Raw genomic sequence first — 21,154 nt, 5'->3', positions numbered from 1 at the left:
TCAAGGGAAATCACTTCAAATTTGCCACACTGTTACAGTGTGGCAAATTCGATCCTACTGTTGATTGGCAGTAATAGAATTCATATAGTCAGTTATTTATTAGATGAATCTTCAAGGTGGGAGGGGCAGGTGTTGATGGTTCTCTCCATTACTTTAGAAAGAACACAGAGGTGAGAAAAATTAGATGGTGGCTTGAAGATGAATATTTGTCACTTTTTTAAGAATAGGTTGAATATGGGCTAGTTTCCAGACTGTAAGATAGATACCTGGATTAAGGAAGTGCACTCTCTCCTGAAACAGTCAAGCAATTGAAGATTAAGGGGCCCTAACTGCATAATACCAGCTAACTTCCTTCATATAATGGTGGTGGGTGAACTTCAGTCCAATGAAATACCATCACTTTGTTTCCTTATCTTAAGTAGAAGATACCATATTTTATGCCCTAAGAAGGATCTCTTGTTTCCATCTTTTCTTAGATGTGCGAGTGACACAAAACACATGACAAACAAAGACTGAGAACTTTCTCATAAGTGTAAGCAATAAAATAGCTACCTAAGCTGGCCTAGCCACTAGATAATACATTGCGATTAAAGCTAATGGTGAAATGTCAAAATACATTATGAAGAGATGTATTGCCTATAACATAGAACACCATTTCTTGTCCATACATGGCCTTGAAGTGCATCCTCAAATGCAGTTCTCTGTGCAGTTTTAGGAGATAGTGGATGCATTTCTTATACAGACCACCTACCAGCATAGCAGTTAATGCAGTATCGATACTGCTAGTATTCTGGATATCCCCCCCCCCAACCACTTTCCGATGCCTTTTCCCTTGAAATATGCCTCCATACTTAGATTGTATAATAGTGCTGTCTATGCTTTCTAACCAAGGCTGTCAAATCCCATTACGAGACTGGATGTTTAGTGAATGTCCAAGTCTAGGTGATAGAAAAATTACATTGCCTAGTAGATATATGAAAACTGTCATTTTCGTTGTGTGTGTGTAGAGGGGGAGAGAGTTCTCTCAGTTACTTTAGAAAGAACGGAGGTGAGAGATATTAGATGGTGGCATGAACATGAATATTTGTCACTTTTTTTTTTTTAGGAATAGGTTGAATATTGACTAATTTCCAGACTGTAAGATACCAGTGGAATAAGAAAGTATTCTCTCTCTCTCGAAACAGCCAAAGCAATTGAAGCTATCCTCGTGAAATTCTAAGTCAGTGGTTTTCAAACTATGTTGTGTGCCATATATTTAAAAAAAAAAATTATGTGACACCTCCAGGGAGTCTAAGGACTCATCAAGGGGCAATGGCAAAAATATACATCTAGCATACACATACAAAAATGAAATTCTTAAACACTTATAAACTTCTTTATATTTATTAAAAACTAATATTAGCATTCTAATCACTACACTGATAAGCTCAGACATTATCATGGGAATCAAATGAAGTATTAGCAATCAATGAATAACTGATCAGCATTTCTGTTTAAAGCTTTGTGCTATGACTATGAAAATGGGCAACCATTCAACATTTCAGAATTCTGGCATTTAGCAATTTCCAACATGAAATTCAAAATTTACTCTAAATGACAATTCTTTAACAATAGAATCTTGTGAAACCATGATAGCTTACAGCCTACTGGATTGACATCAAAAACAATGATAACCTCACTGCTGGATTTAGCAAATAATTCTGAGATTTATGTGACAATTCATTTTGCAGTGTGTTTTATAAGATGCATATAACCTGTTAATTTGTTTTATTATTCTGGGCTCTAAATGAAAGATTTTATTGAAAGTATATATCAAATTGTTATAAAAATTTACTGAACCATCTCAGTTTGTTTCAGATCATTCGCAGAGATATAAGAAAAACATCAGATTTTACATATTGTCTGTAATGTATGGTTGAATAAAATGTTAACAAAATTTGGATTCAGAGCTCTAGTTGTTTTTTTGATGAAGCTATTTGTACAGATAATGAATTTCATGCTGGCAGAATAAAATTTAATGAATTTTATTTATGATTTAAAAATTTGTCCTTTCAATTTTCATTTCAGCCAGACCAATTTGTAATGACAAATTTAGGCACTACAAAACTTATCTCTCTCTCACACATACACCAGGAAATATACATATCAGGAAACTGATGATATAAATAACACCAAATATGAACTAGAGTTTCATAAACTGTGCTCTTGATTATTTCTTTAATTTAAATAAGTACCGATCAACAGCTTTTTAAATACCATGTCATAAATACCATTCTCTTTAAAAAAATAACCAAAATATTGACATCTGGAAACATATGATATTCATTCTTAGCCATTCATTATCCTCATTCTTAGCTCATTAAGATTACTAATATAACTTATATTTCACAAATTATATTCTTATTTAATACTTCAAGCATACACAAACAAGATTTGGTCATTAAGTATCTTCACATTAATAGCCTCAGTACCCCATAATGCCAAAACACAGGAGCAACTACCTAGACAGGTTTCAACCTTTACAGAAGTATCATCAGCGAGAGCCAGACCCACAAAAATACCAAGGGAAAAATTAATGCAGAAATCATATTATCCATATACAAGTAGTAATAATGTGCATCACTTTCTTAAAACACTTTAGATCAGAGAACATGCAGAAAGATCTTGGTTACAAAGCAAATTATATTTGGCAAGAAATTATATTAGTTTAATCCTTTATCCAGTGTAACAAAGCATACTGATATGAAGTCAATAGCCACTACATAGGTAGCTTAGTCAAGAAGATACTTCATGCAAAATTTTGCTTATATTTGGATAAAGGATTAAAACAAGAAGAGTTTCTTGTCAAGTATAGTTTACTTTGTAACCAAGCCATTTTTACTGGCAAAATCTAAGATACTTAACAAGATATTTAAAATTCCTCTCTTGCTGAATGGAATTTGATGAAACTTGTTATTTAAGAACTATTTTAATAACAAGATAAAATTATATTACAACTGTGAGATGGATCATGAACAAGGTTACAAAAACTTCTTTTTTTTTTTTTTTTTTTTTTTTAAGGAAAACCTGCAATCATTTCCTTGAAATTATTTCTTTGTGATAGCAGATGAATAAACATTTTGTTTATTATTTCTTACTTGTTGGTGATAGCATGCATACACCCTTGTCTATCCCATCATCTCCTTTGAAGGAGTTCCCATGCAGTTTGCACAATTTATTATGTTACAAAGTTCTTTATAGCCTATCCTAACTAACAGATTACAAAACAGACAAAATTCCCCTGAGTCGGCAACAATCACCTCAATTTGAGATGACACTTCCCAAATCTGTGTGAAATATATTATAGCAGTGATAATTTGAAGTAAATCTAGAAGCAAGCCATGTATGGATTGCAGTTAGAAGTTCTGTCTTAAAAGCTCTCTTCCTAAGCAGGATTCCAAATCAACTTTTTTTTTCCTTTTGAGAAAAAAGTTTTTTCCATTAAATGTAATACTAAAATAGCAATAATGTTATAATACATCTTGATATATCTGTAGGAGGCCCAACGAGATTAAGGTTTTACCAGCTTTTCTTATATAATCCCATCTCTACAAGACATCCTAAATCAGTTTAAGGACATCTGGAAAACCCACTGCTTTGCCTGTAATTTTGCAATGTCAGGTATCCTACTATGGAAAGCAGTGTTTTAAAGAAATTTAAAACATACTGTGTCTTATATTTCCTCTCCCAATGACAAATTTGTTATCAGGAGATGAAAATCATCTATTACCTTCTGCTTATACAACTTCAAGGAAAGTTATTGCTGACACATGTAACATAAGTACTGCATAATGAACAAGCAACATTAAATACAAGCTTCTTTATGATGTAGTAGAAAAACATTTTAAACGTGAAAAATCTAAGGAAATTAAAATTCGTTTGCTGTCACAGCATGCAGTAATTTCTTCAAAACTAGTAATCAATTAATTCCTTAATATATTTTATATGTATGATTAAAGCAAGTTACTTTTGTCTTTACAACTACAAAAAAGCAAAAGAAATTTATTACACCAAAAGTAAAATGTAGTTTCATTTATTAGCTTAGCCAAAGTCATACTTAAAACTAGTCTAGTAAAATTCAACGTTTCATATTCATATATGAAATGTGTATATCTTGTGGGAGTGGGTGGGGGATCTTAGAATGCAAAGTAATGCTAATAGGTAGCATTTATATCGAAGTAATAATAAAATGAATATCAGTAACATTAAGTATTTTATGAGTTTCTTGATTAGAAGAAAGATATTAGATTCATAGTTTAACCTAATACACCACAAGGAAATGCAGTAAAATAATTTTCACACAAAGGATGGAGGTGGTGGTGGTTTAATATATTAATCACTAGTTGAAAACATGTAACTTATAATATTCATGTACACTTATCAACCAATTCAAACAGCAGGTAAAATTAAAGTATGCCACAAAACCATGAAGATAAATACCCAAATACTTGAGTTTCATTATTTAAGTCATTCAACTATCTAAATAAACTAAACCATTCTGAAGATCTGAATTCCATGTCGATTTGAAATACACACTGCTTGAAAAGAAGTCAACTGACACCTCCATGGACAAGGTGCATCATGCTATGTAACTGGTCGCTTGTTTGTAGCCAGTATAAATTGGAGAAATTTGATGCTCCCAAGTCAATGAAATCATGTCCGGGTAAAATGGTTGCAAGAAGGGAACTGACTGAGATTGGGGAAAAAAAAAAAAAAGAGTTCTGATAGGATGCCATCTTACAGGCTTATCTGTTCTGCAAATTTTTGACAAATTGAGCTATCTCAAGTCAACAATCAGTGATATACTGGAGTCAGCTGCAAGTGCTACCCACAATAAACAACCCACCACATTCACAGAACATGACCGTAGGGTGTTATGAAGGATAACACGTAAAAGCACAATTCATCACCCAACACACTGAATCCAGAATTCTGGGCATTAGAACATTAATATTTACAAAAGATATTCAGAACCGAGGCTCACAACATGCGTTTCCATGGTAGGACAGCAACATGCAAGCCCCACATTACTTGAACCAACATGCACTGTCATCTTCAGTAGTGCAAAGAGTGTGTACAGTGGGACATGGAAGCTTAGAAAGCTATGCTATGAAGTAACAAATCATGCTACACCATCTACCGAGCAAGATGGAAGGGTGTGGATGTGGCAGTGTGAAGGTATGGTCCTGTTTTTCCTGGTTTGGCTTCCAACCTCTATGGTATCATGAATATTGAACTTAGAGGGGTATCTGAACCTTCTAGACAATGCACCATGTTATAAGTTTGCTGCTGTAACTGCATAGTTTCTGGAGGTGAATGTTACCACAGAGTCCTGATCTCAACCATATTCAACATCTGTGGAGTGAATGGCAACATTGAATGAGGCCAATGGACTTCTGCTGCCACAATGGTACAGGACCTCATTATATACATATAAAGAGAATGGGCCAAAATTCCTATTGATTGCTATTGTACACTTGTGAAAAGCATGACCTGTAGGAGTGCTGCAGTCATCGCAGTGAAAGGAAGTTCTACATCTTAAGGTGAGTGCCATTGCTCTTTGCACTATGGTATCAGATGCCTTCTTTCCAAGCAGTGTACACTACATATAGAGCAGGATAACTGTAACAAGTAAAAAGGGAGAAAGGAAAAAAAAAAGAAAAAAAAAACTGAAGATATATCCTCCCCGCCTTCCTTTCTCCCCAAAAATTAAGATTTATCACAAAGACTTACTGTTGTGCCTGGTCCTGAGTTTCAAATGTTACAAGAACACTGTAACAAGAATCTGATTTTAAGGGACCTAGAAGCAAAGGAAAAAAGAAAGAAAACCTGTAAGACTTGCTGAATTTACATATCCTGAAACTTATTTCAGACTGCAGGAAAAGACTTAAATGACACTTGCCTTGATCACACTGTTGAACTGTACCAAAAGTGGAAAGGAGTCTCTTAACTTCATCCCATTGTACATGATTTGGGATGTTGCTGACCTGAACCTTATTTGTTCGACTCCTGGAAAAAGAAATATTTACATTTTTGTGATAAATTTAGACAAGTATAATGACAATGGACAAAATTTAGCTCCATTTACATATTTAGTATTAGAATTTGTAAGTCAGTGAATGAAAGAAGGATGAACATAAAAGATTATAGGGAACTACAACCAAATGAACTTTTTTTTCTCTGATATTATCAGATTTACATTCTCCATAACATTTATTCTTCTGATGGTACATATACATTTTACTTCTATAATGAAAGTTTCTACTCGTATCAGAACGATAAGCAATCAGATATCTGCAAGGAAATCTATGCCTGATCTTGATAAGTAGTAATAACCTATGGACGTTACGTTATTTTTAAATAATACAGCCTACTTATTTCAGGACAACTGGTTTTCATGAACAGTTAATGTGCTTAATTTTAATGAAGAGAAATACTAATTCAGACTTTAATAATAATTATATTTTTCAAAAAACAAATCAAGAGAAGCCTTATAAACTCTAACAATATCATACCCATTCAGAACAGGCTTTTACAAACATCCATTCCCAAGGTGAGAATCAAACCCACTATCAGTTGGTTGAATACCCAAGTATGCTATTCACTCGGCCAACCAGGTCAGCATTTTGCAATTTCTAACATGAAATTGCAAACTTGCTTTAAATGACAATTATTTAGCAATGTTTAATATTACAGATTCAATAAAATCCAACAACTTAAGCACATCCAAATTGCAACAATTGCATTTGCTCCCCCACCCTCCCACCAGTGTTAGTATGAAAGATGATAATGCTATCATTTCAGCCTTCCACTAGGAGATCTACAATCAAGAGTAGCAATATCATTAATTATTAAAATGGTGTTCTTGACTGGGATCTGAATTTTATTTTATTAAAGAGAAAACCAGGAGCACCCAGAAAAAACTTTAATATCAGCAGCTGAAACACGTACTGACTATTACCATTGTGGTAACAACCAGAGCATGTGATTTTCTAAAATCCCCAATCATGAATATGACTGGAGTGCACTTCCTCACGTTCATGGCATCTCTGTTTGCCCCCCCCCACCATTTTTTTTTTTTTAAAAAACACATCCAACGCTGTTAATGATATATGAAAATACCTTAATTCCTATTTGTTAAGTTTTCATATCAACTACATTTAAAATATCTACACATGTAAATTAAATTTATGAGTAATAAGTTGATAACTGCTAGTACTTAATTTATTGTTAACTGAATGCAAAAACAGTAATCCATCATTATTTTCTGGTGTATATATGTAAGCAATGATATTAGAGTAGCCCCTTGGTACAAATATAATTAAGATAATTTTAATTATGTAAGCTAGTTGTTCATCAGCAATATATATATATATTTTAACCTACCCCTACCAATAACATTTATGGGTTTCATTCTTAAAACTATTTACACTGCTTACTTTCACAACAAATTCCAAACAACCACAAAATTTCTCTCTAACTATACAAAATAAGTTCATATTACTTAATCTTTCTTCATTATCTCATGTCACTTAGTAGGTACTGACTCAGCTAACTGCAATAGAAACTCGGTAAATGTTACAGATGGAATGAACTAATTTATAAATTGACCCCCCCCCCCCTTAGAGGAAGTTCCACAAATTCAGTTAACCTGCAGCACATAACTATCATTACAAATCCTCTGTATAATTCAGGCTTCCAAATAAGCAGGATGGTGGCGTCGTATCTGGCAATGAATGTCTCTTGGCACTCAGATTGGTGTGAAAACATCAGTTCTTGTCAGACCAATGAAGTTAAGCAAATCTGAGCCTAGGTAATGGTTTGAGATTTACCACCTAGGAATAATAGATGATTCTGACAAAATGATTTTTTTACTGGCCTGGTTGGCTAGCATACTCACTTTACGATATATTAGGCTACATGTTCAAATCCTTCAATGGATGTGGATGTCTTCAGGTGGAAGATGAATTTAATTTTGTAGCTTTTGAAAAAGTTCATATTTGTTCTCTAGAGTAGGGCTGCAGATTATGTAAGAAATAAATTTACAACTGAGGTACTGCAAGGTTTACAACCTTTTGTGGGAGGTATTCGCAGGGAGGGAGGGAGAAACCCATTCAAATACCTTCTGAATACTTTCAAATTCTTTTATTGCCTGTTAAAAATCAGTGACAACCAATAATCCAAAACTCACCTGACCAAACAGAAAGGATACCATAGTGTCCTTTCTCCCAAAAGTAAAGCTTTAATTGAACCAATAATCCACAGTGCATTACTTGTTGTCTTACTGATACTATTTCATCACAATACTCAAACCTTATATTCATTAACTCCCTCTAAATCCTTCCTTTCAATCATGTAATTCAAGTTTTATTACTTAACAGTTAGTTATATTTCTCTATGCTAACAAACTCAACTTCCTTGTCCATTCTTCCAATCTTTCAGAATCATTCTGAAGAGATCTAAGATACAATTTTAAATCTGTTGCAGGAACAATACACCACCACCTTCAGTCACTCAAATGTGATGTTTGGTTTCTGACTAAACCCCAAATTAATGCTAAATCAACTGCAGTCCATTTTAACTGTCCAAATTACACCCTGTAATTTCTGTCATAAAGAAGGTGCTTGTTCCTTTGTATATTCTGATATTCCTTGCCAAAGATGTCTAATCTAGAATCTCACTTTTTTTTTTTTTTTTGACATCCTATAGCATACGATTTCTTTGGTAAATTTTGTTTAATTCATCTGCAGCCTCTACGGTTCTTCCAATTCTGAAATCATTCAGACCTCTGACTTCCTATATTCAAAACTGTTTTAATCCAATCCAAATTAGAAACAGGAAAGTCATCTTTCTTGATTTCTATGTCCACAATTCTAACTGGTCTCTTTTTTTTTGAATTTCACTGACCAGGCAAGAGAGAGATTTTTGCTGTAAGCAATGACTTACACAAATCATCTTACCATAATTCCAAACAATCCTCTTCACTCATCCAACACTGTGGATCTCTAACTAGTTCTCCTTTCAGGAGACCGCTCCACTTGGTAATAATGATCACAATCTCATCCAAGTTTCATCTCTGGTGGAATGTCCTTCAACCATTCACAATCTCATGTATTCTGGCATTACAACAATGCCAAATGGGAAGACATAATTGACTTATTCCTTTCTATGATCAGACTAATTGTTTTCATTCTTCAGATCCAGATCCTTGTGATCTTGTTGATGCAATAATCCATGTTGGGATGGAAGCATTCATTCATCACTCTGTTCAAATTTCCTAAACAGCCTATCACAAGTGGGTAGAGAGCAAAACACAAGCTTCTTTCATAGCATACAAAGTTTCCAGCAACACTTAAAAAAAAATAATAATAAATAAATAAAATCAAAAGTCTAAATTCAACAAGGATAAATGTAGAAAACTCCTTATGCCACAGGCAGCCATGCCTTCTGGTTCTTTAAAGCTGTTGGGCACAACTTTTATCCATCTGAGCTAATCTTCTCTTTCTCAATCTAATAGTAGCATTATATCACGACCTAAACACAAGACTGACTAGTTCATTCTTTTCTTCCAATTACTCCACAGATGTTTATAGCAAGTTACACTCTTCTTTGCTTAGAATACTGTATCTCAAGCCTCCTATGACTATCCACACCACAGGAGGCAAACAGAAGAATCTTGAAAATTTTTTAATACCACGAAAGGCAGCCAGTCCTAATGGAATCGCTCATGTTCATGAGATGTGTTGATAAAGAACAGGCATTGGTTCAGAAGCACAAATTTTACTGAGCTGGCACTCACTCTACAGCATGAAAGCAAGTCCATATATACAGCCAGTTCCCAAACAAAGGTGATAAATGTCTACCATCAAGTTACTGACCTACTGCTCTCATCTCAACCTTCTCCATTACTTCAGACAAAAATTATCAATGGTCAAATTTAACACTTGGAGATCTGCTATCTAATAAGTAACCACTATGGATTTTGCCAGTCTAGAACCACCAGAGATCTCCTGATCTACATCACACACACACACACCCAGACTCATTCCATGGAATAGGTCTAAAACCTGTGCCATCACACTTGGTATCTCCAAGACATTTGATAGGGTCTGGCATTGAGGGCTTCTCAACCTATTACCATTGTATGAATTGCCTTCATCCATGTGTAATTGGGTTGCCATTTTTCTCTACATAAGAAATGAAGACATCAGAAAAGAACTAGATATTTATAACAAATGAAACCATTTGCTGTTTTTATAAGGATACTTATGACATAAGACTGAATGATATACGCACATAAACACAAGAAAGATATTTAATTAACCAAATATTTCGGTGATAGCAGACCATCCTCAGTGGTATTACAAGAACAGTTTTAAAAAAATACAAGCTAGATTTTTGATACAGATATACAGTCATTACGATTCAGGATGGGACAAGGCTTCCACGCTTTCCTTGAACAAACGTTCAAACCTATAACGGGATCTACATAAGAGGAGAGTCCTGGACCAAAAGATGCTGTGGTCAGTTTCAATCCCGTGCTGAGCCAATCCAGACTTTTCAGGTTTGTTGTGAAGAATGGTGGATTGATATTCTTGGATTCTTTTTTCAAGAGAACATCCAGTCTGTCCAAAATAGGAGAGATCACAGTTGCAAGGAATTTGATAAACTCCAGGAAGAGATAAAGTTGAGTGTTTGTCTTTAGAAAGAAAATGAGAAGGCAATTTGTTAATAGGCGAATACGTAGTTGTTAAATCATGCTTCTTTAAATTCTTGCGATAGGTTCTGAAATACCAGAGATAAGGAATAGGCACTCAATGTATTGAAACTTTGTTGTTTTGTGGAGGATTATAAGAACTGAGAAGATGTTGAGTACTTTTTTAAAAAAAGCCATTGAGTTTCATGTGTTGTTGGATAGTAGAAAGTTCTTTCTGTAGATAATCAAAAGTAGAACAATTAGTTTTGGCTCTTCTAATGAGACATTTTATAATTCCTGTTTTTTGACATGGATGATGGGCTGATTCTTCAAGAATATAATGACCTGTGAACATTGGTTTCCTGTATACCGTAGTTGTAAGAATATTTGAAGGTGACCAGATGAGAAGGGAAAAGCAACAGTAGTTATGGACTCAGCAAATTACAGAAGAAAACTTTCTCTTTTGCTTTGAGATCACTCCACATATCAAGAAACTGATTATAATCCAACCAACAGACAACCAAAGAAATTAAATTCTCTCTTAGATGAAGTCATCGGTTTAGATAAAGACACAATTGAAAGACTTAAAACTCATTTTGCAAGACCTCCTAGATTTTATGGCCTTCCAAAAATCCCTAAGACTGACTATCCTCTTTGTCCAATAGCAGGTTGTATTGATTCTCCTACTTACCATATAACCAAATATCTAGCTAAATTATTGAAATCTTACATTGGCAACTCTAATTCTTTTTTTAAAAACTCCTCAGATTTCTTAGAAAAATTAAAAAATTTCTCATTACAACCTACAGATCTTATGGTTAGCTTAGATATAGAATCTTTATATACAATGTACCTCTCAAGGAAACTTTAAAATTACTTGCTGACATCTTTCCTCAAGACATTATAAAACTATTCGATTTCTTAATACATTCTGGATATTTTGTATGTCAAAATAAATTTTACAGCCAAGTAGAAGGAATGGCCATGGGAAGTCCTCTTTCTCCTGCTTTAGCCAACTTTTATTTAGAACATTTAGAAAAAGTCCTCTTCTCATCTATTTTCCCTCAACCATCTTTTTGGTTGAGGGAAAATGAATATATAAATGACATCTTTACTATTTGGCCTCACAACAAAAACTCTTTACCTTCTTTTTTAAACAGTATTAATTCCTTGCATCATCATATAAAGTTTACTATGGAAATAGAAGAAAACAACCAGTTATCTTTTTTTAGACGTTCTCCTCATCCGGTCACCTTCAAATATTCTTATGACTACAGTATACAGGAAAACAACGTTCACAGGTCGTTATATTCTTAAAGAATCAGCCCATCATCCATGTCAAAAAACAAGAATTATAAAATGCCTCATCAGAAGAGCCAAAACTAATTGTTCTACTTTCGATTATCTACAGAAACAACTTTCTACTATCCAACAACACATGAAACTCAATGGCTTTTCTAAAAAAAAAAGTACTCAACATCTTCTCAATTCTAATAATCCTCCACAAAACAACAAAATTTCAATACGCCGAGTGCCTATTCCTTATATCTCCGGTATTTCAGAACCTATCGCAAGAATTTTAATGAAATATGATTTAACAACTATTCACCTATTAACAAATTGTCTTCTCATTTTCCTTCTCCTAAAAACAAAACGCTCAACTTTATCTCTTCCTGGAGTTTATCAAACTCCTTGCAACTGTGATCTCTATTTTGGACAGACTGGACGTTCTCTTGAAAAAAGAATCCAAGAACATCAATCCTCCATTCTTCACAACAAACCTAAAAAGTCTGGATTGGCTCAAAACAGGATTGAAACTGACCACAGCATCTTTTGGTCCAGGACTCACCTCTTACATAGATCTCATTGGTTCGAACGTTTGTTCAAGGAAAGCGTGGAGGCCTTGCTCCATCGTCCCAACCTAAATCGTAATGACTGTATATCTATATCAAAAATCTGGGAAAGTCTAATCAAGATTACTCATTAATTTTTTTTTTTTAAATCATGTCTCTACTTCAAAATATTCCATTTTATACTTAGTACTTAGTGATATAACATCACGCGGCATGTTCTATTTTTAACGATCTATTGTTAGTATTCTAGCTTGTATTTTTTAAAACTGTTCTTGTAATACCACTGAGGATGGTCTGCTTTTTTCCAGACCGAAATATTTGGTTAATTAAATATCTTTCTTGTGTTTATGTGCATATATCATTAAATGAAACCATGGAGAGAGAGACCAGCAACAAGATGGAAAGACCAGTGAAGCAAGAACAGGCAAATTCCTAATTCTTGAAGAGAACTACAAAAAACGGATTTTTATTAGAATTACTTATAGTAATAAAGCAATGATTACAGAAAAATGCATTGCACACTAGTCGTAAAATTTAAATACTGACGTCACGTTACACATTCATCTAAAAATAGCTACAAAAAACGCGAAACGCGATTCAGTGGCATCCGCTCTCATTTACTAGAACACATTTGATTTTGGATTTGCGAATTTTAGCTTTGATTTTAACATCTTAAGAAACATGAAAGACAGGTCATGTAATAATCAAAACCGGGCTGGATAAACTTCGTTTTTAACGTCAGGTTTGGGTAATACAAATAAACAGGAATATGAAAGTTTCAAGAGCGATTTTTAAATTAAAATCGATAGGCTTTGAAATAGAAATAAATTGCGTGCGCACGTTTGTGCGCGCATAAATTTTCGATATTCTTTATCTTGAAAATTGTAGTTCAGCTGAAAATGGTAATCAGAGAAAATAACGAGAAAGCAGAATGCTGCGAGTCGACAGAAGCACAAAACATTGCGCGGAAATCTGCGGTTTGAGAATAAAAGTGTACACTTTTAACCACGTAAATACGTCAAAAGTAACCAGCCTTATTCATACTCGCGCTAGCCAGTTGGTTTGGAAATATGCATATCGTACATCTCACCAGACGTCAAAATAACTTCGTAGTACTTATTTCTTACTACCACCATTGCCTGGAAAGTGGGAAATAAGAAAGTAGATAATCGTAAGTGTTCGGCAATAATATTCTTATACAGTAACGCCATTGTTCATTATGAAGTTTTAAGATGGAAACATTTATGGCATGTGTACTGCTTGATTTTGCAGTTAAAATGGTTCAACTGAAACTATTCTAGAAATCAAGTGATCCAGAAATAACCAGATTTCAATTTCCTCAAGTCTTGGAACAATTCTCTTAATTCAGAAATCGTTCTGAAAATTAAGAAGTCCAATTACAGCGGAAAATTCTACAAATGATTCGAGTGAAATTACTTCAAATTTTACCATTCCAAACAGCAAAATTTAGCTGTTCAACCACTGCGGAATTATTACCAATAATTCGAATCATTCTGCTTTGTAAATTGTTCTCACTAAAAAATAAAATAAAGGTCATTACAAAAAATTGGACTCTAAATTTTACCAAATTCCATACACAGCAGAAGGGAAATTATTGCAACTTGCACTTCGTGCCTTTCCGGTGATGGTAAGACAGGTTTCTCTCCCCCCCCCCCTCCGTAAACTCGGTTTTGCATTCCAAAAAACAGCCAGGAAGTGGATTATAATGTTATGTTGTACAGTCTCTAGAGATGAGTCCTAGTACGTGAAGGTGTAGAAATTTTTTTGCACGTTTTGCAGATGGATAGAGTGAAACCAAAAGTTAGAAAAATCGTTAAATTTTTAATTTCCAATACCATAATTCTCATAAAATCCAATATCCTGGGACGGGAATTTCGAACAAGTAGGATTTTTCATAATTTTTCGAGCCGTGCTTGTTTCGTTTCTGAAAATAATTCTATTCAAAAACCATTCGCTTGTTTCAACGAATGTAATTCTGCAATCCTCGGGCGTGAAAGATCTTGCAATTCTCTCAAATGAACGTAGAAAAAAAAAATAAAAATCCGCTCAAGATACTACTTTCACACCTGCTAACTAATACAAATCTGCTCAACCATACTGCTCACACATTTGGGATAGCACACCAAAATCCTTTAAGATTACTCGATGCTAACCAAAAGAGGACAATCCAGTAAATCAATGATCTCTCTCACAAATCCACTTCTCTAATAGACGTTCGCGTTTCCACCACGCCTGTATTACAGATACTTTCACAGGCAGTGCTCGGCTGAACTGCTCACTACCATTCCTCCAATGGTAGTGAGCAGTTCAGCCGAGCACTGCTCACTGCCATTCCTCCAATGCCCGTTTACAATCCAGCTCGAAACTACGCTGAACCAAACTATCTGCTTCCTCTTTTATTCCATCTACCTCTGTTCTTTGGGAGAAGCTACCTCACTTTGCCTTTCCCAAAGAATACAACCTTCAAGCTCTTCAAAAAGTCAGATATAATATAAGAAAAAAATATTTCAAAATGGTGTCCCCTCATCCCCGAAATAGCAAAAGTCACTAATTGTTTTCATTATTCACTATAGAAATATTACTATCCTGTACCTCATATTTCAAATTAACTGGTCTGAGGAAAACTTAATCCCTGAAATGCAAAATTTTAATAAAATTCGTCCGATAGAATCCTATGTGCATACAAAACAAATCTGATACATCAGCATATTGCAAAAACATCTAAAAATAGTAATGTAAACAATACTGCAGTACATATTTACTACTGCTATGAACTCATTTTGGTATGGCAGCTAGTAAAAAAAAAAAAAAAAATCAGCTAACGCCCATTTGTTCCAGTATAGGGAGTAGGCGGGGCAGTTTATCCTATCTAACTTTTGGAGACTGAGTGGGCAATTCAATCTCCACTGGTAGCCAATCAGAGAGATAGCTGGCCCAAGGGATATCATCGGTATGCAGTCAAGAATGCGGCAAGCTAGTGCCATCTCGTGGTCCCTAACACGATATTTTTAATGTCTGAAAATAGTGGGTTCGACGGTTGATTTTCTTGAGTTTACGGGACGAAAAACCCGAATTTCAGGAAGAAAAAACCCGCTAGCCCGTGCCAGAGATCGACTAACTCGGGAACCGGTCGAAAAAAGGCTTAGAAAAATTTCCTCTAGTCGGCGACCAGATTTGAACCACCAAATCCTTTCTTCGTGCGGTCAAGCGCTATAGAGTGCAAACGCTACTTCTACTGAGCTACACAGGCTCTCTAGTTAGATGGCATTAGTTTAAATAAAAAACTGCACAACTTTTTGCCCAAATTAAAGAAAAATGTAGAATTTTCTGGTAACGACTGAAAATTACAGAAAACATTTAACTATAATATTTTTATATTATTTTACATCCTATACTGCAAGTACATCGGTTGACTGATTTCGAAACACGAGTAACATAGCGCGAGCTTACTTGCTTGTATTTAAATCAGATTATTTAACAGCAGATCTCAAATGGAAACATTTGAGATCTGCTGTTAAATTCTCAAATTTTAAATCCACTGGAGTGAAAAATCTTGGTTTGATTTCAAAGACTTATTTAGTGTCAACAGCATTGTGGGCAAGGTCAGAATTTTCATATTCTCAGAAATGTAGTCTTGATATTAACCTCAGAAGAACGATTCATCTATCCAAAAGTTGAATGAAGCTCACCAGGCAAGGAGAAAGTTGGTAGTAATTTGTGTGTGGTGCAAGGTAGGAACTTAACCGACCCTTAGATCATTCCTTAACGGTCTGTGAAGTCATATCAACCAGAAATGAAAAACGTCAATTGGTATAAAAACGAATGAATGTTTGTAGGAACAATCATCGTTTCTTTAGGCCCAAATTTAGACACTTCGTTAATAATAACCATAAGTTTTATTATTAAATGCGTTTTATCCGTTCATCAATATATGCATATTTTAAATACCGCTCTGTTGGTGGATTTTCAATGCAATTAAATTTACTAAAAATCTTCGGCTATATTCTAGCCGCAAGGAATTATAAATATTATTTCAATTTTTATTTTAAATCTGACAACTGTTAGTAACAATTATTATTATTGTTAACGGGTATCTGCAGGAATCAAGACTCGTCGCAAGAGGCCACAAATAATTCACCAGAACTGTAATTTGTCAAAATGGTTCGGATTCAAATACCTCGAGGGATCGTCGGTCTATCAGATGAACATTTCGAAAAACACAACGCAGCCCACGGAATCGACAAGAAATTGCTTTTGCAATAATCAATGCTTGATTTTAATTTGTTGCTAAGGAAAAAGCATAGCCTAGATTTGAATCCCGCGTGGGATGCGATGAACTTTCATGTCTTTTCAATTGAAGATGTAGAAACCCGTAAAAGTTAAATGATCTCCCGAAAATGGCTTTTCATCCTGCAAAAAAAACTAGCGAACAGAAACTAGCCTCAGTTGTTTCCAGCTGTAATTCCAAACAAAATGTTATGGTGAGAAACCAGCAGAAATTTCAATGTACACCGACGTTTTGGTATACAATAATTACCGAATGACTAGCGCCTCCTTTCCCGTCTCGGACGTAAAAAAATGTGGGCCCCTAATTCAAGATAATGTGCTATTAAATACTTTTAACACTGTTCATTGATTTAGTTTTTTTTTTTTTGTAATAAAAGCATAAATTTTAAAATTCCCGTAAAATAATCTAGGTCCAGTCAGTGACCAGCCCTGAAACGTTGATGTTCTTTTAAAGAAATCTTTCTGTTGTTTCGGTCTGGTCAGGAATCACACATTAATTTATGTGTATTTTAAAATTAACGCTTGCTAGCATATATATTTTTTGGAAATTCTCAATAAAAGTATATATGATATAAGATACGAAAACAAAAATTGAAATAAATTTCTTCATCATCACCTAAAAACTAAGGGTCCATGAATCTTGGTACTCAACTTTTCAGTGACATGTCTTCCCCACCCACCCACAGACAAGCTATGGAATTTCCAGCAAAGCAGTTACTGCGGCCAAGAGGAAGGGAATAATCTGACTGCGTCGATTTAATTTTTATCACTACAATGAAACAACTGAAGAAGTGAAGGTGAGAAAGGTTATCGTTAAAATCTAAATATATGCGTGCGATGTTCTTATGCGTAGATTTCTACTGCTGCATTCTACGATGCTTCCATAATGACAAGCAGAATCGAACTGAGCATTTTAATTCAACCAGTAAATTTTAAATTACAACTAAGTGAAAGGAATAAAATCATTTAGAAATAAACAATTTAATTGGTTTTGAAAGATATCCAACCTCTTGAAACAACCTTCAACTCCATTTATCTAGGTCCTAACCTTTGGACTTCATAATCTCCGTGTTCACTTCTTAAAGCATTCACCTCGTTTACAGGATAATCGTTGTGTTGCCGCTTAAAAATTGTCTTCTTAAAGGAGATTTACTGAACATTACTGTAAAGCAGGTTTATTTCATAAAAGTTTGATGCGCATAACGTCCGGAGAAAGTGCATTTGAAATTAATGCTTTCTTAGTAGGCTGTGTCTGTCTTCTACACATCATCCTTTCCAAAAATATCAAGTACTCAAGTCTTAACAAGGGCTGACTACTAAACTATTAAGCATTCCTTAAAAGACTAGAATCCTCAACTGACTATTTCTCTCCACATACTAAATCAAGCGAATCACAACACCTAATGAGAAGGGCCTCTATTTGCCAATTACGAGAAAAACACCTCTTCCAGTCAAGTCAACCAGCCTTTTCATGGCGTGCCGTGGCCTGTTTCCACTAAAGGGGACTGACGATAGCGAGTAATTCCACTGCACATGAATACCAATGACAACTCGACCTACTAGGTGGTAGATGACTTTCATCTCCTTAGATCAAGGTTCCGGTTGTCCCCCCCCCCCCAACTTTCTACATGCAATGCGAGTGATACAATCAAGATGATGTCAAACGTTGTACAGCAATCCGAGGGTACAACAATGAAGATTTCTGCAGGCTGGCAGCAAGCAAGTTAGTATAAGGGACCAAATCAGATAGTAACCAGTTTTTTTAGAGGATTCCTAATCAACCGGCGCATAATGGTTTGGAGACTGGATGCTCTCTCTATGGGCAACATGTTCAATATTTCAATTTTTCTTCTACGACATGTTCCCCTTCTCACTTGGTGCTAGACATAAGACGTGTGGACCAAACTATCGATGTAATCTCACGTTAGTGCTGTTTAAAATATTCAGAATGTTAAGATCACTTCAACATCTAGAAAATTCAACTAATCATCCGTAACTACAAGTATCTATTCCGACAATCAAAACTCACAACTGATCCATTCACCTCCATCACCCACTCCAGAACATACGCGATGCAAAGGCAGAAGAAACTTGTGGCATTACACGTGACACTGACCACTTTCCACTTTTTGCAACTAGACCAGTTTTTTCTTCTTTTTTTTTTAATGATCATTCGCTATGCTAGTGGAGCGCGTTCTCGCGAGATTTTCCTATTAAGTAGTGTTCTAAGGACTATTTTCACGTACTTTCTCATATACATAAACCACCTTCTTTCATTGAAATCAGTCTATATACAGTTTCGCTGATACCTCTTGCCATTCCTCCTACTTATATAACGAAAACCACCTATTAGTGTCCTAAACACTGGTTCAGCTAACTGCTGGTCCCTCTTTCCAATTTCAAATCTTCTGTACACTCTGGTGTCCTGCACAAGGGAGGAAACATCACTATCAACAATAACATTGTCAATGAGACTTATTTCTTGCTTCTCTCCATGTGAATTTGTGCACATTTTTATGTTGGAGCATTGTGTTAGTAATAACTAGTCCATGTCCTGAGCAGAAATGCAACAAATATTTGCTATTATTATTAGCTTTGCTCTTTTCTCCAAATTTTCCTAATATATTTTTGTATGTCTGACAATCATTTCCTACTCTATCTAGATCCCCAACAAGGACCAACTTTTCCTTTTTCATTGTGTCAGATGCTTTCTCTAAATTCTAAAGGCACAAATAAGTTTCATTGTCAGGTTCCCCATTCTGATATTTGCCCACATCACTACTTGAGACTGCCTGCCATTCAAGAAGATCAGCCTTGTATTTTGTGTTGAATACTATGGCTACTCCTTTTCCTTGATTGTCTTTTCCTGAATATAACATTTTGTATATATTGTTCAGAAAGATCTCACCAGTTTGTCTTTTTTGTTTCAGTCACCCCTATTATGTCGATCTGGCACTTATCTAATTCCTCAGCTAGCTCCATTTCTTTGCCATTCATGCTTCTTATGTTGATAGTACCGATCTTTAACTCTGGTGATGTTGAGTTGGGATTATTGCGAGAAGTATTACTGTATTTCAGTGATTTTCACCCTTTTTTCATATAGCACACCCAGACTAATTATTAAAATTCTGTGGCACACTTAAAATATATTGACGATCTGGCAAAAAAATAGGCATAATTGATTTATACACACAAGGTATTAATAATAATAACTACTCATCATTTTTGCTCCAAAAAAAATTTAAACTATATTTTTGACATTTTGAGTAAGAAAACTTTTAAAAATTTTTATCGATTTTTTCAAATGAATATTAAATAATATATATGCTTGCAGTTAATTTTAATGCGATATCCGAGCTTGATGTTTCAGAATGTCTTTTGTGAGATGTGAGAGGTCGAATTTTAGATAGGCATACTCTTAAATCATCTTCCTAGGCTTCCAAAGCAGAGATCTGTTTTTGTTCTTAATAATATTCATTGCGGAAAAGCTTGATTCGCACAAATATGACGTGAAGAATGGAAGAAGCACTTCTATTACTTTTGGTAATATTGGGAAATTCACTTTTTAGAGATAACCAAAACGAAGTAGTATCTATTGTTGAATGTTTTAGTTTTAAAACCTCTGTCATTTCTTATATCTGTTAATTCGTCCTCTTCTGTAATCTTTAAATTTCCCAATTTACACGTGCTTAAGACAAACGGATCCCTTATCCAATCGAAAGATGATATGTCAAGTGAGAGAAAATATTTTTCACTATTTGTATTTAGTAATCTTAAAAGGTTTGTAAAATTAGATCTATTAGTTTTCATTTAGTTTGCACTTTTTCGTTAGTTCAAAACATATTTACTGCATTTTCTTTTCTGTTCTTTCTTCCCAAAGCATTAGTTTTTGCTTGAATGCGTTAATTTTGTCAGTGGAAGCAAGAATGTTTTCAGTCTCCCTGCATACTTTAAGTGTATTTAAAGATTGAAATAAATCAGCAAGAAATGCCACCTTACTGCACAAAGCTCATCGCTAACAAAATCCGATAACTCAGATTGTTGAGTTGTCAAAAAAATTAGAATTTCTTCTTTTAGTTCATAAAATCTTTATGAAACTCGTCCACAAGATAATCATCTCAATTCTGTATGTATTAACAACTGCGTGTAAGAAGCTTCCATTTAGGAGCATAGCGCTGCAAACAATCTCGATTGTAACGGCCCGTCTTTAATATAATTGACAATTTTGATAGTCTCGTCTAGTACTTTAAGCTCAGGT

The 21,154-nt window shown here is 34.7% G+C and overlaps 1 protein-coding gene across 9 annotated transcripts in view; it reads right to left on the bottom strand.

The window, feature by feature from the left end:
• Imp (IGF-II mRNA-binding protein) overlaps positions 1-21,154 on the bottom strand; it is a 414,462-nt gene that overhangs the window by 150,553 nt on the left and 242,755 nt on the right. For 6 of the 9 annotated variants that reach the window (XM_090397775.1, XM_090397752.1, XM_090397801.1 and 3 more), the window contains 2 exons: positions 5,942-6,048; positions 5,773-5,839 (listed from right to left, as the gene is read on the bottom strand). The exons of the other annotated variants lie outside the window; for them this stretch is intronic. In XM_090397775.1, coding sequence (XP_090253901.1) covers positions 5,773-5,839; positions 5,942-6,048 — 174 coding nt within the window. The remainder of the gene's footprint in view (positions 1-5,772; positions 5,840-5,941; positions 6,049-21,154) is intronic. 9 annotated transcript variants of the gene reach the window in all.

The sequence above is a fragment of the Typopeltis vanoorti genome, chromosome 1 (genome assembly GCF_054136105.1).
Source record: "Typopeltis vanoorti isolate ZY-2024b chromosome 1, IOZ_Tvanoo_1.0, whole genome shotgun sequence".
Classification (NCBI taxonomy): domain Eukaryota; kingdom Metazoa; phylum Arthropoda; class Arachnida; order Uropygi; family Thelyphonidae; genus Typopeltis; species Typopeltis vanoorti.
This window is presented reverse-complemented; position numbering and strand designations above follow the sequence as displayed.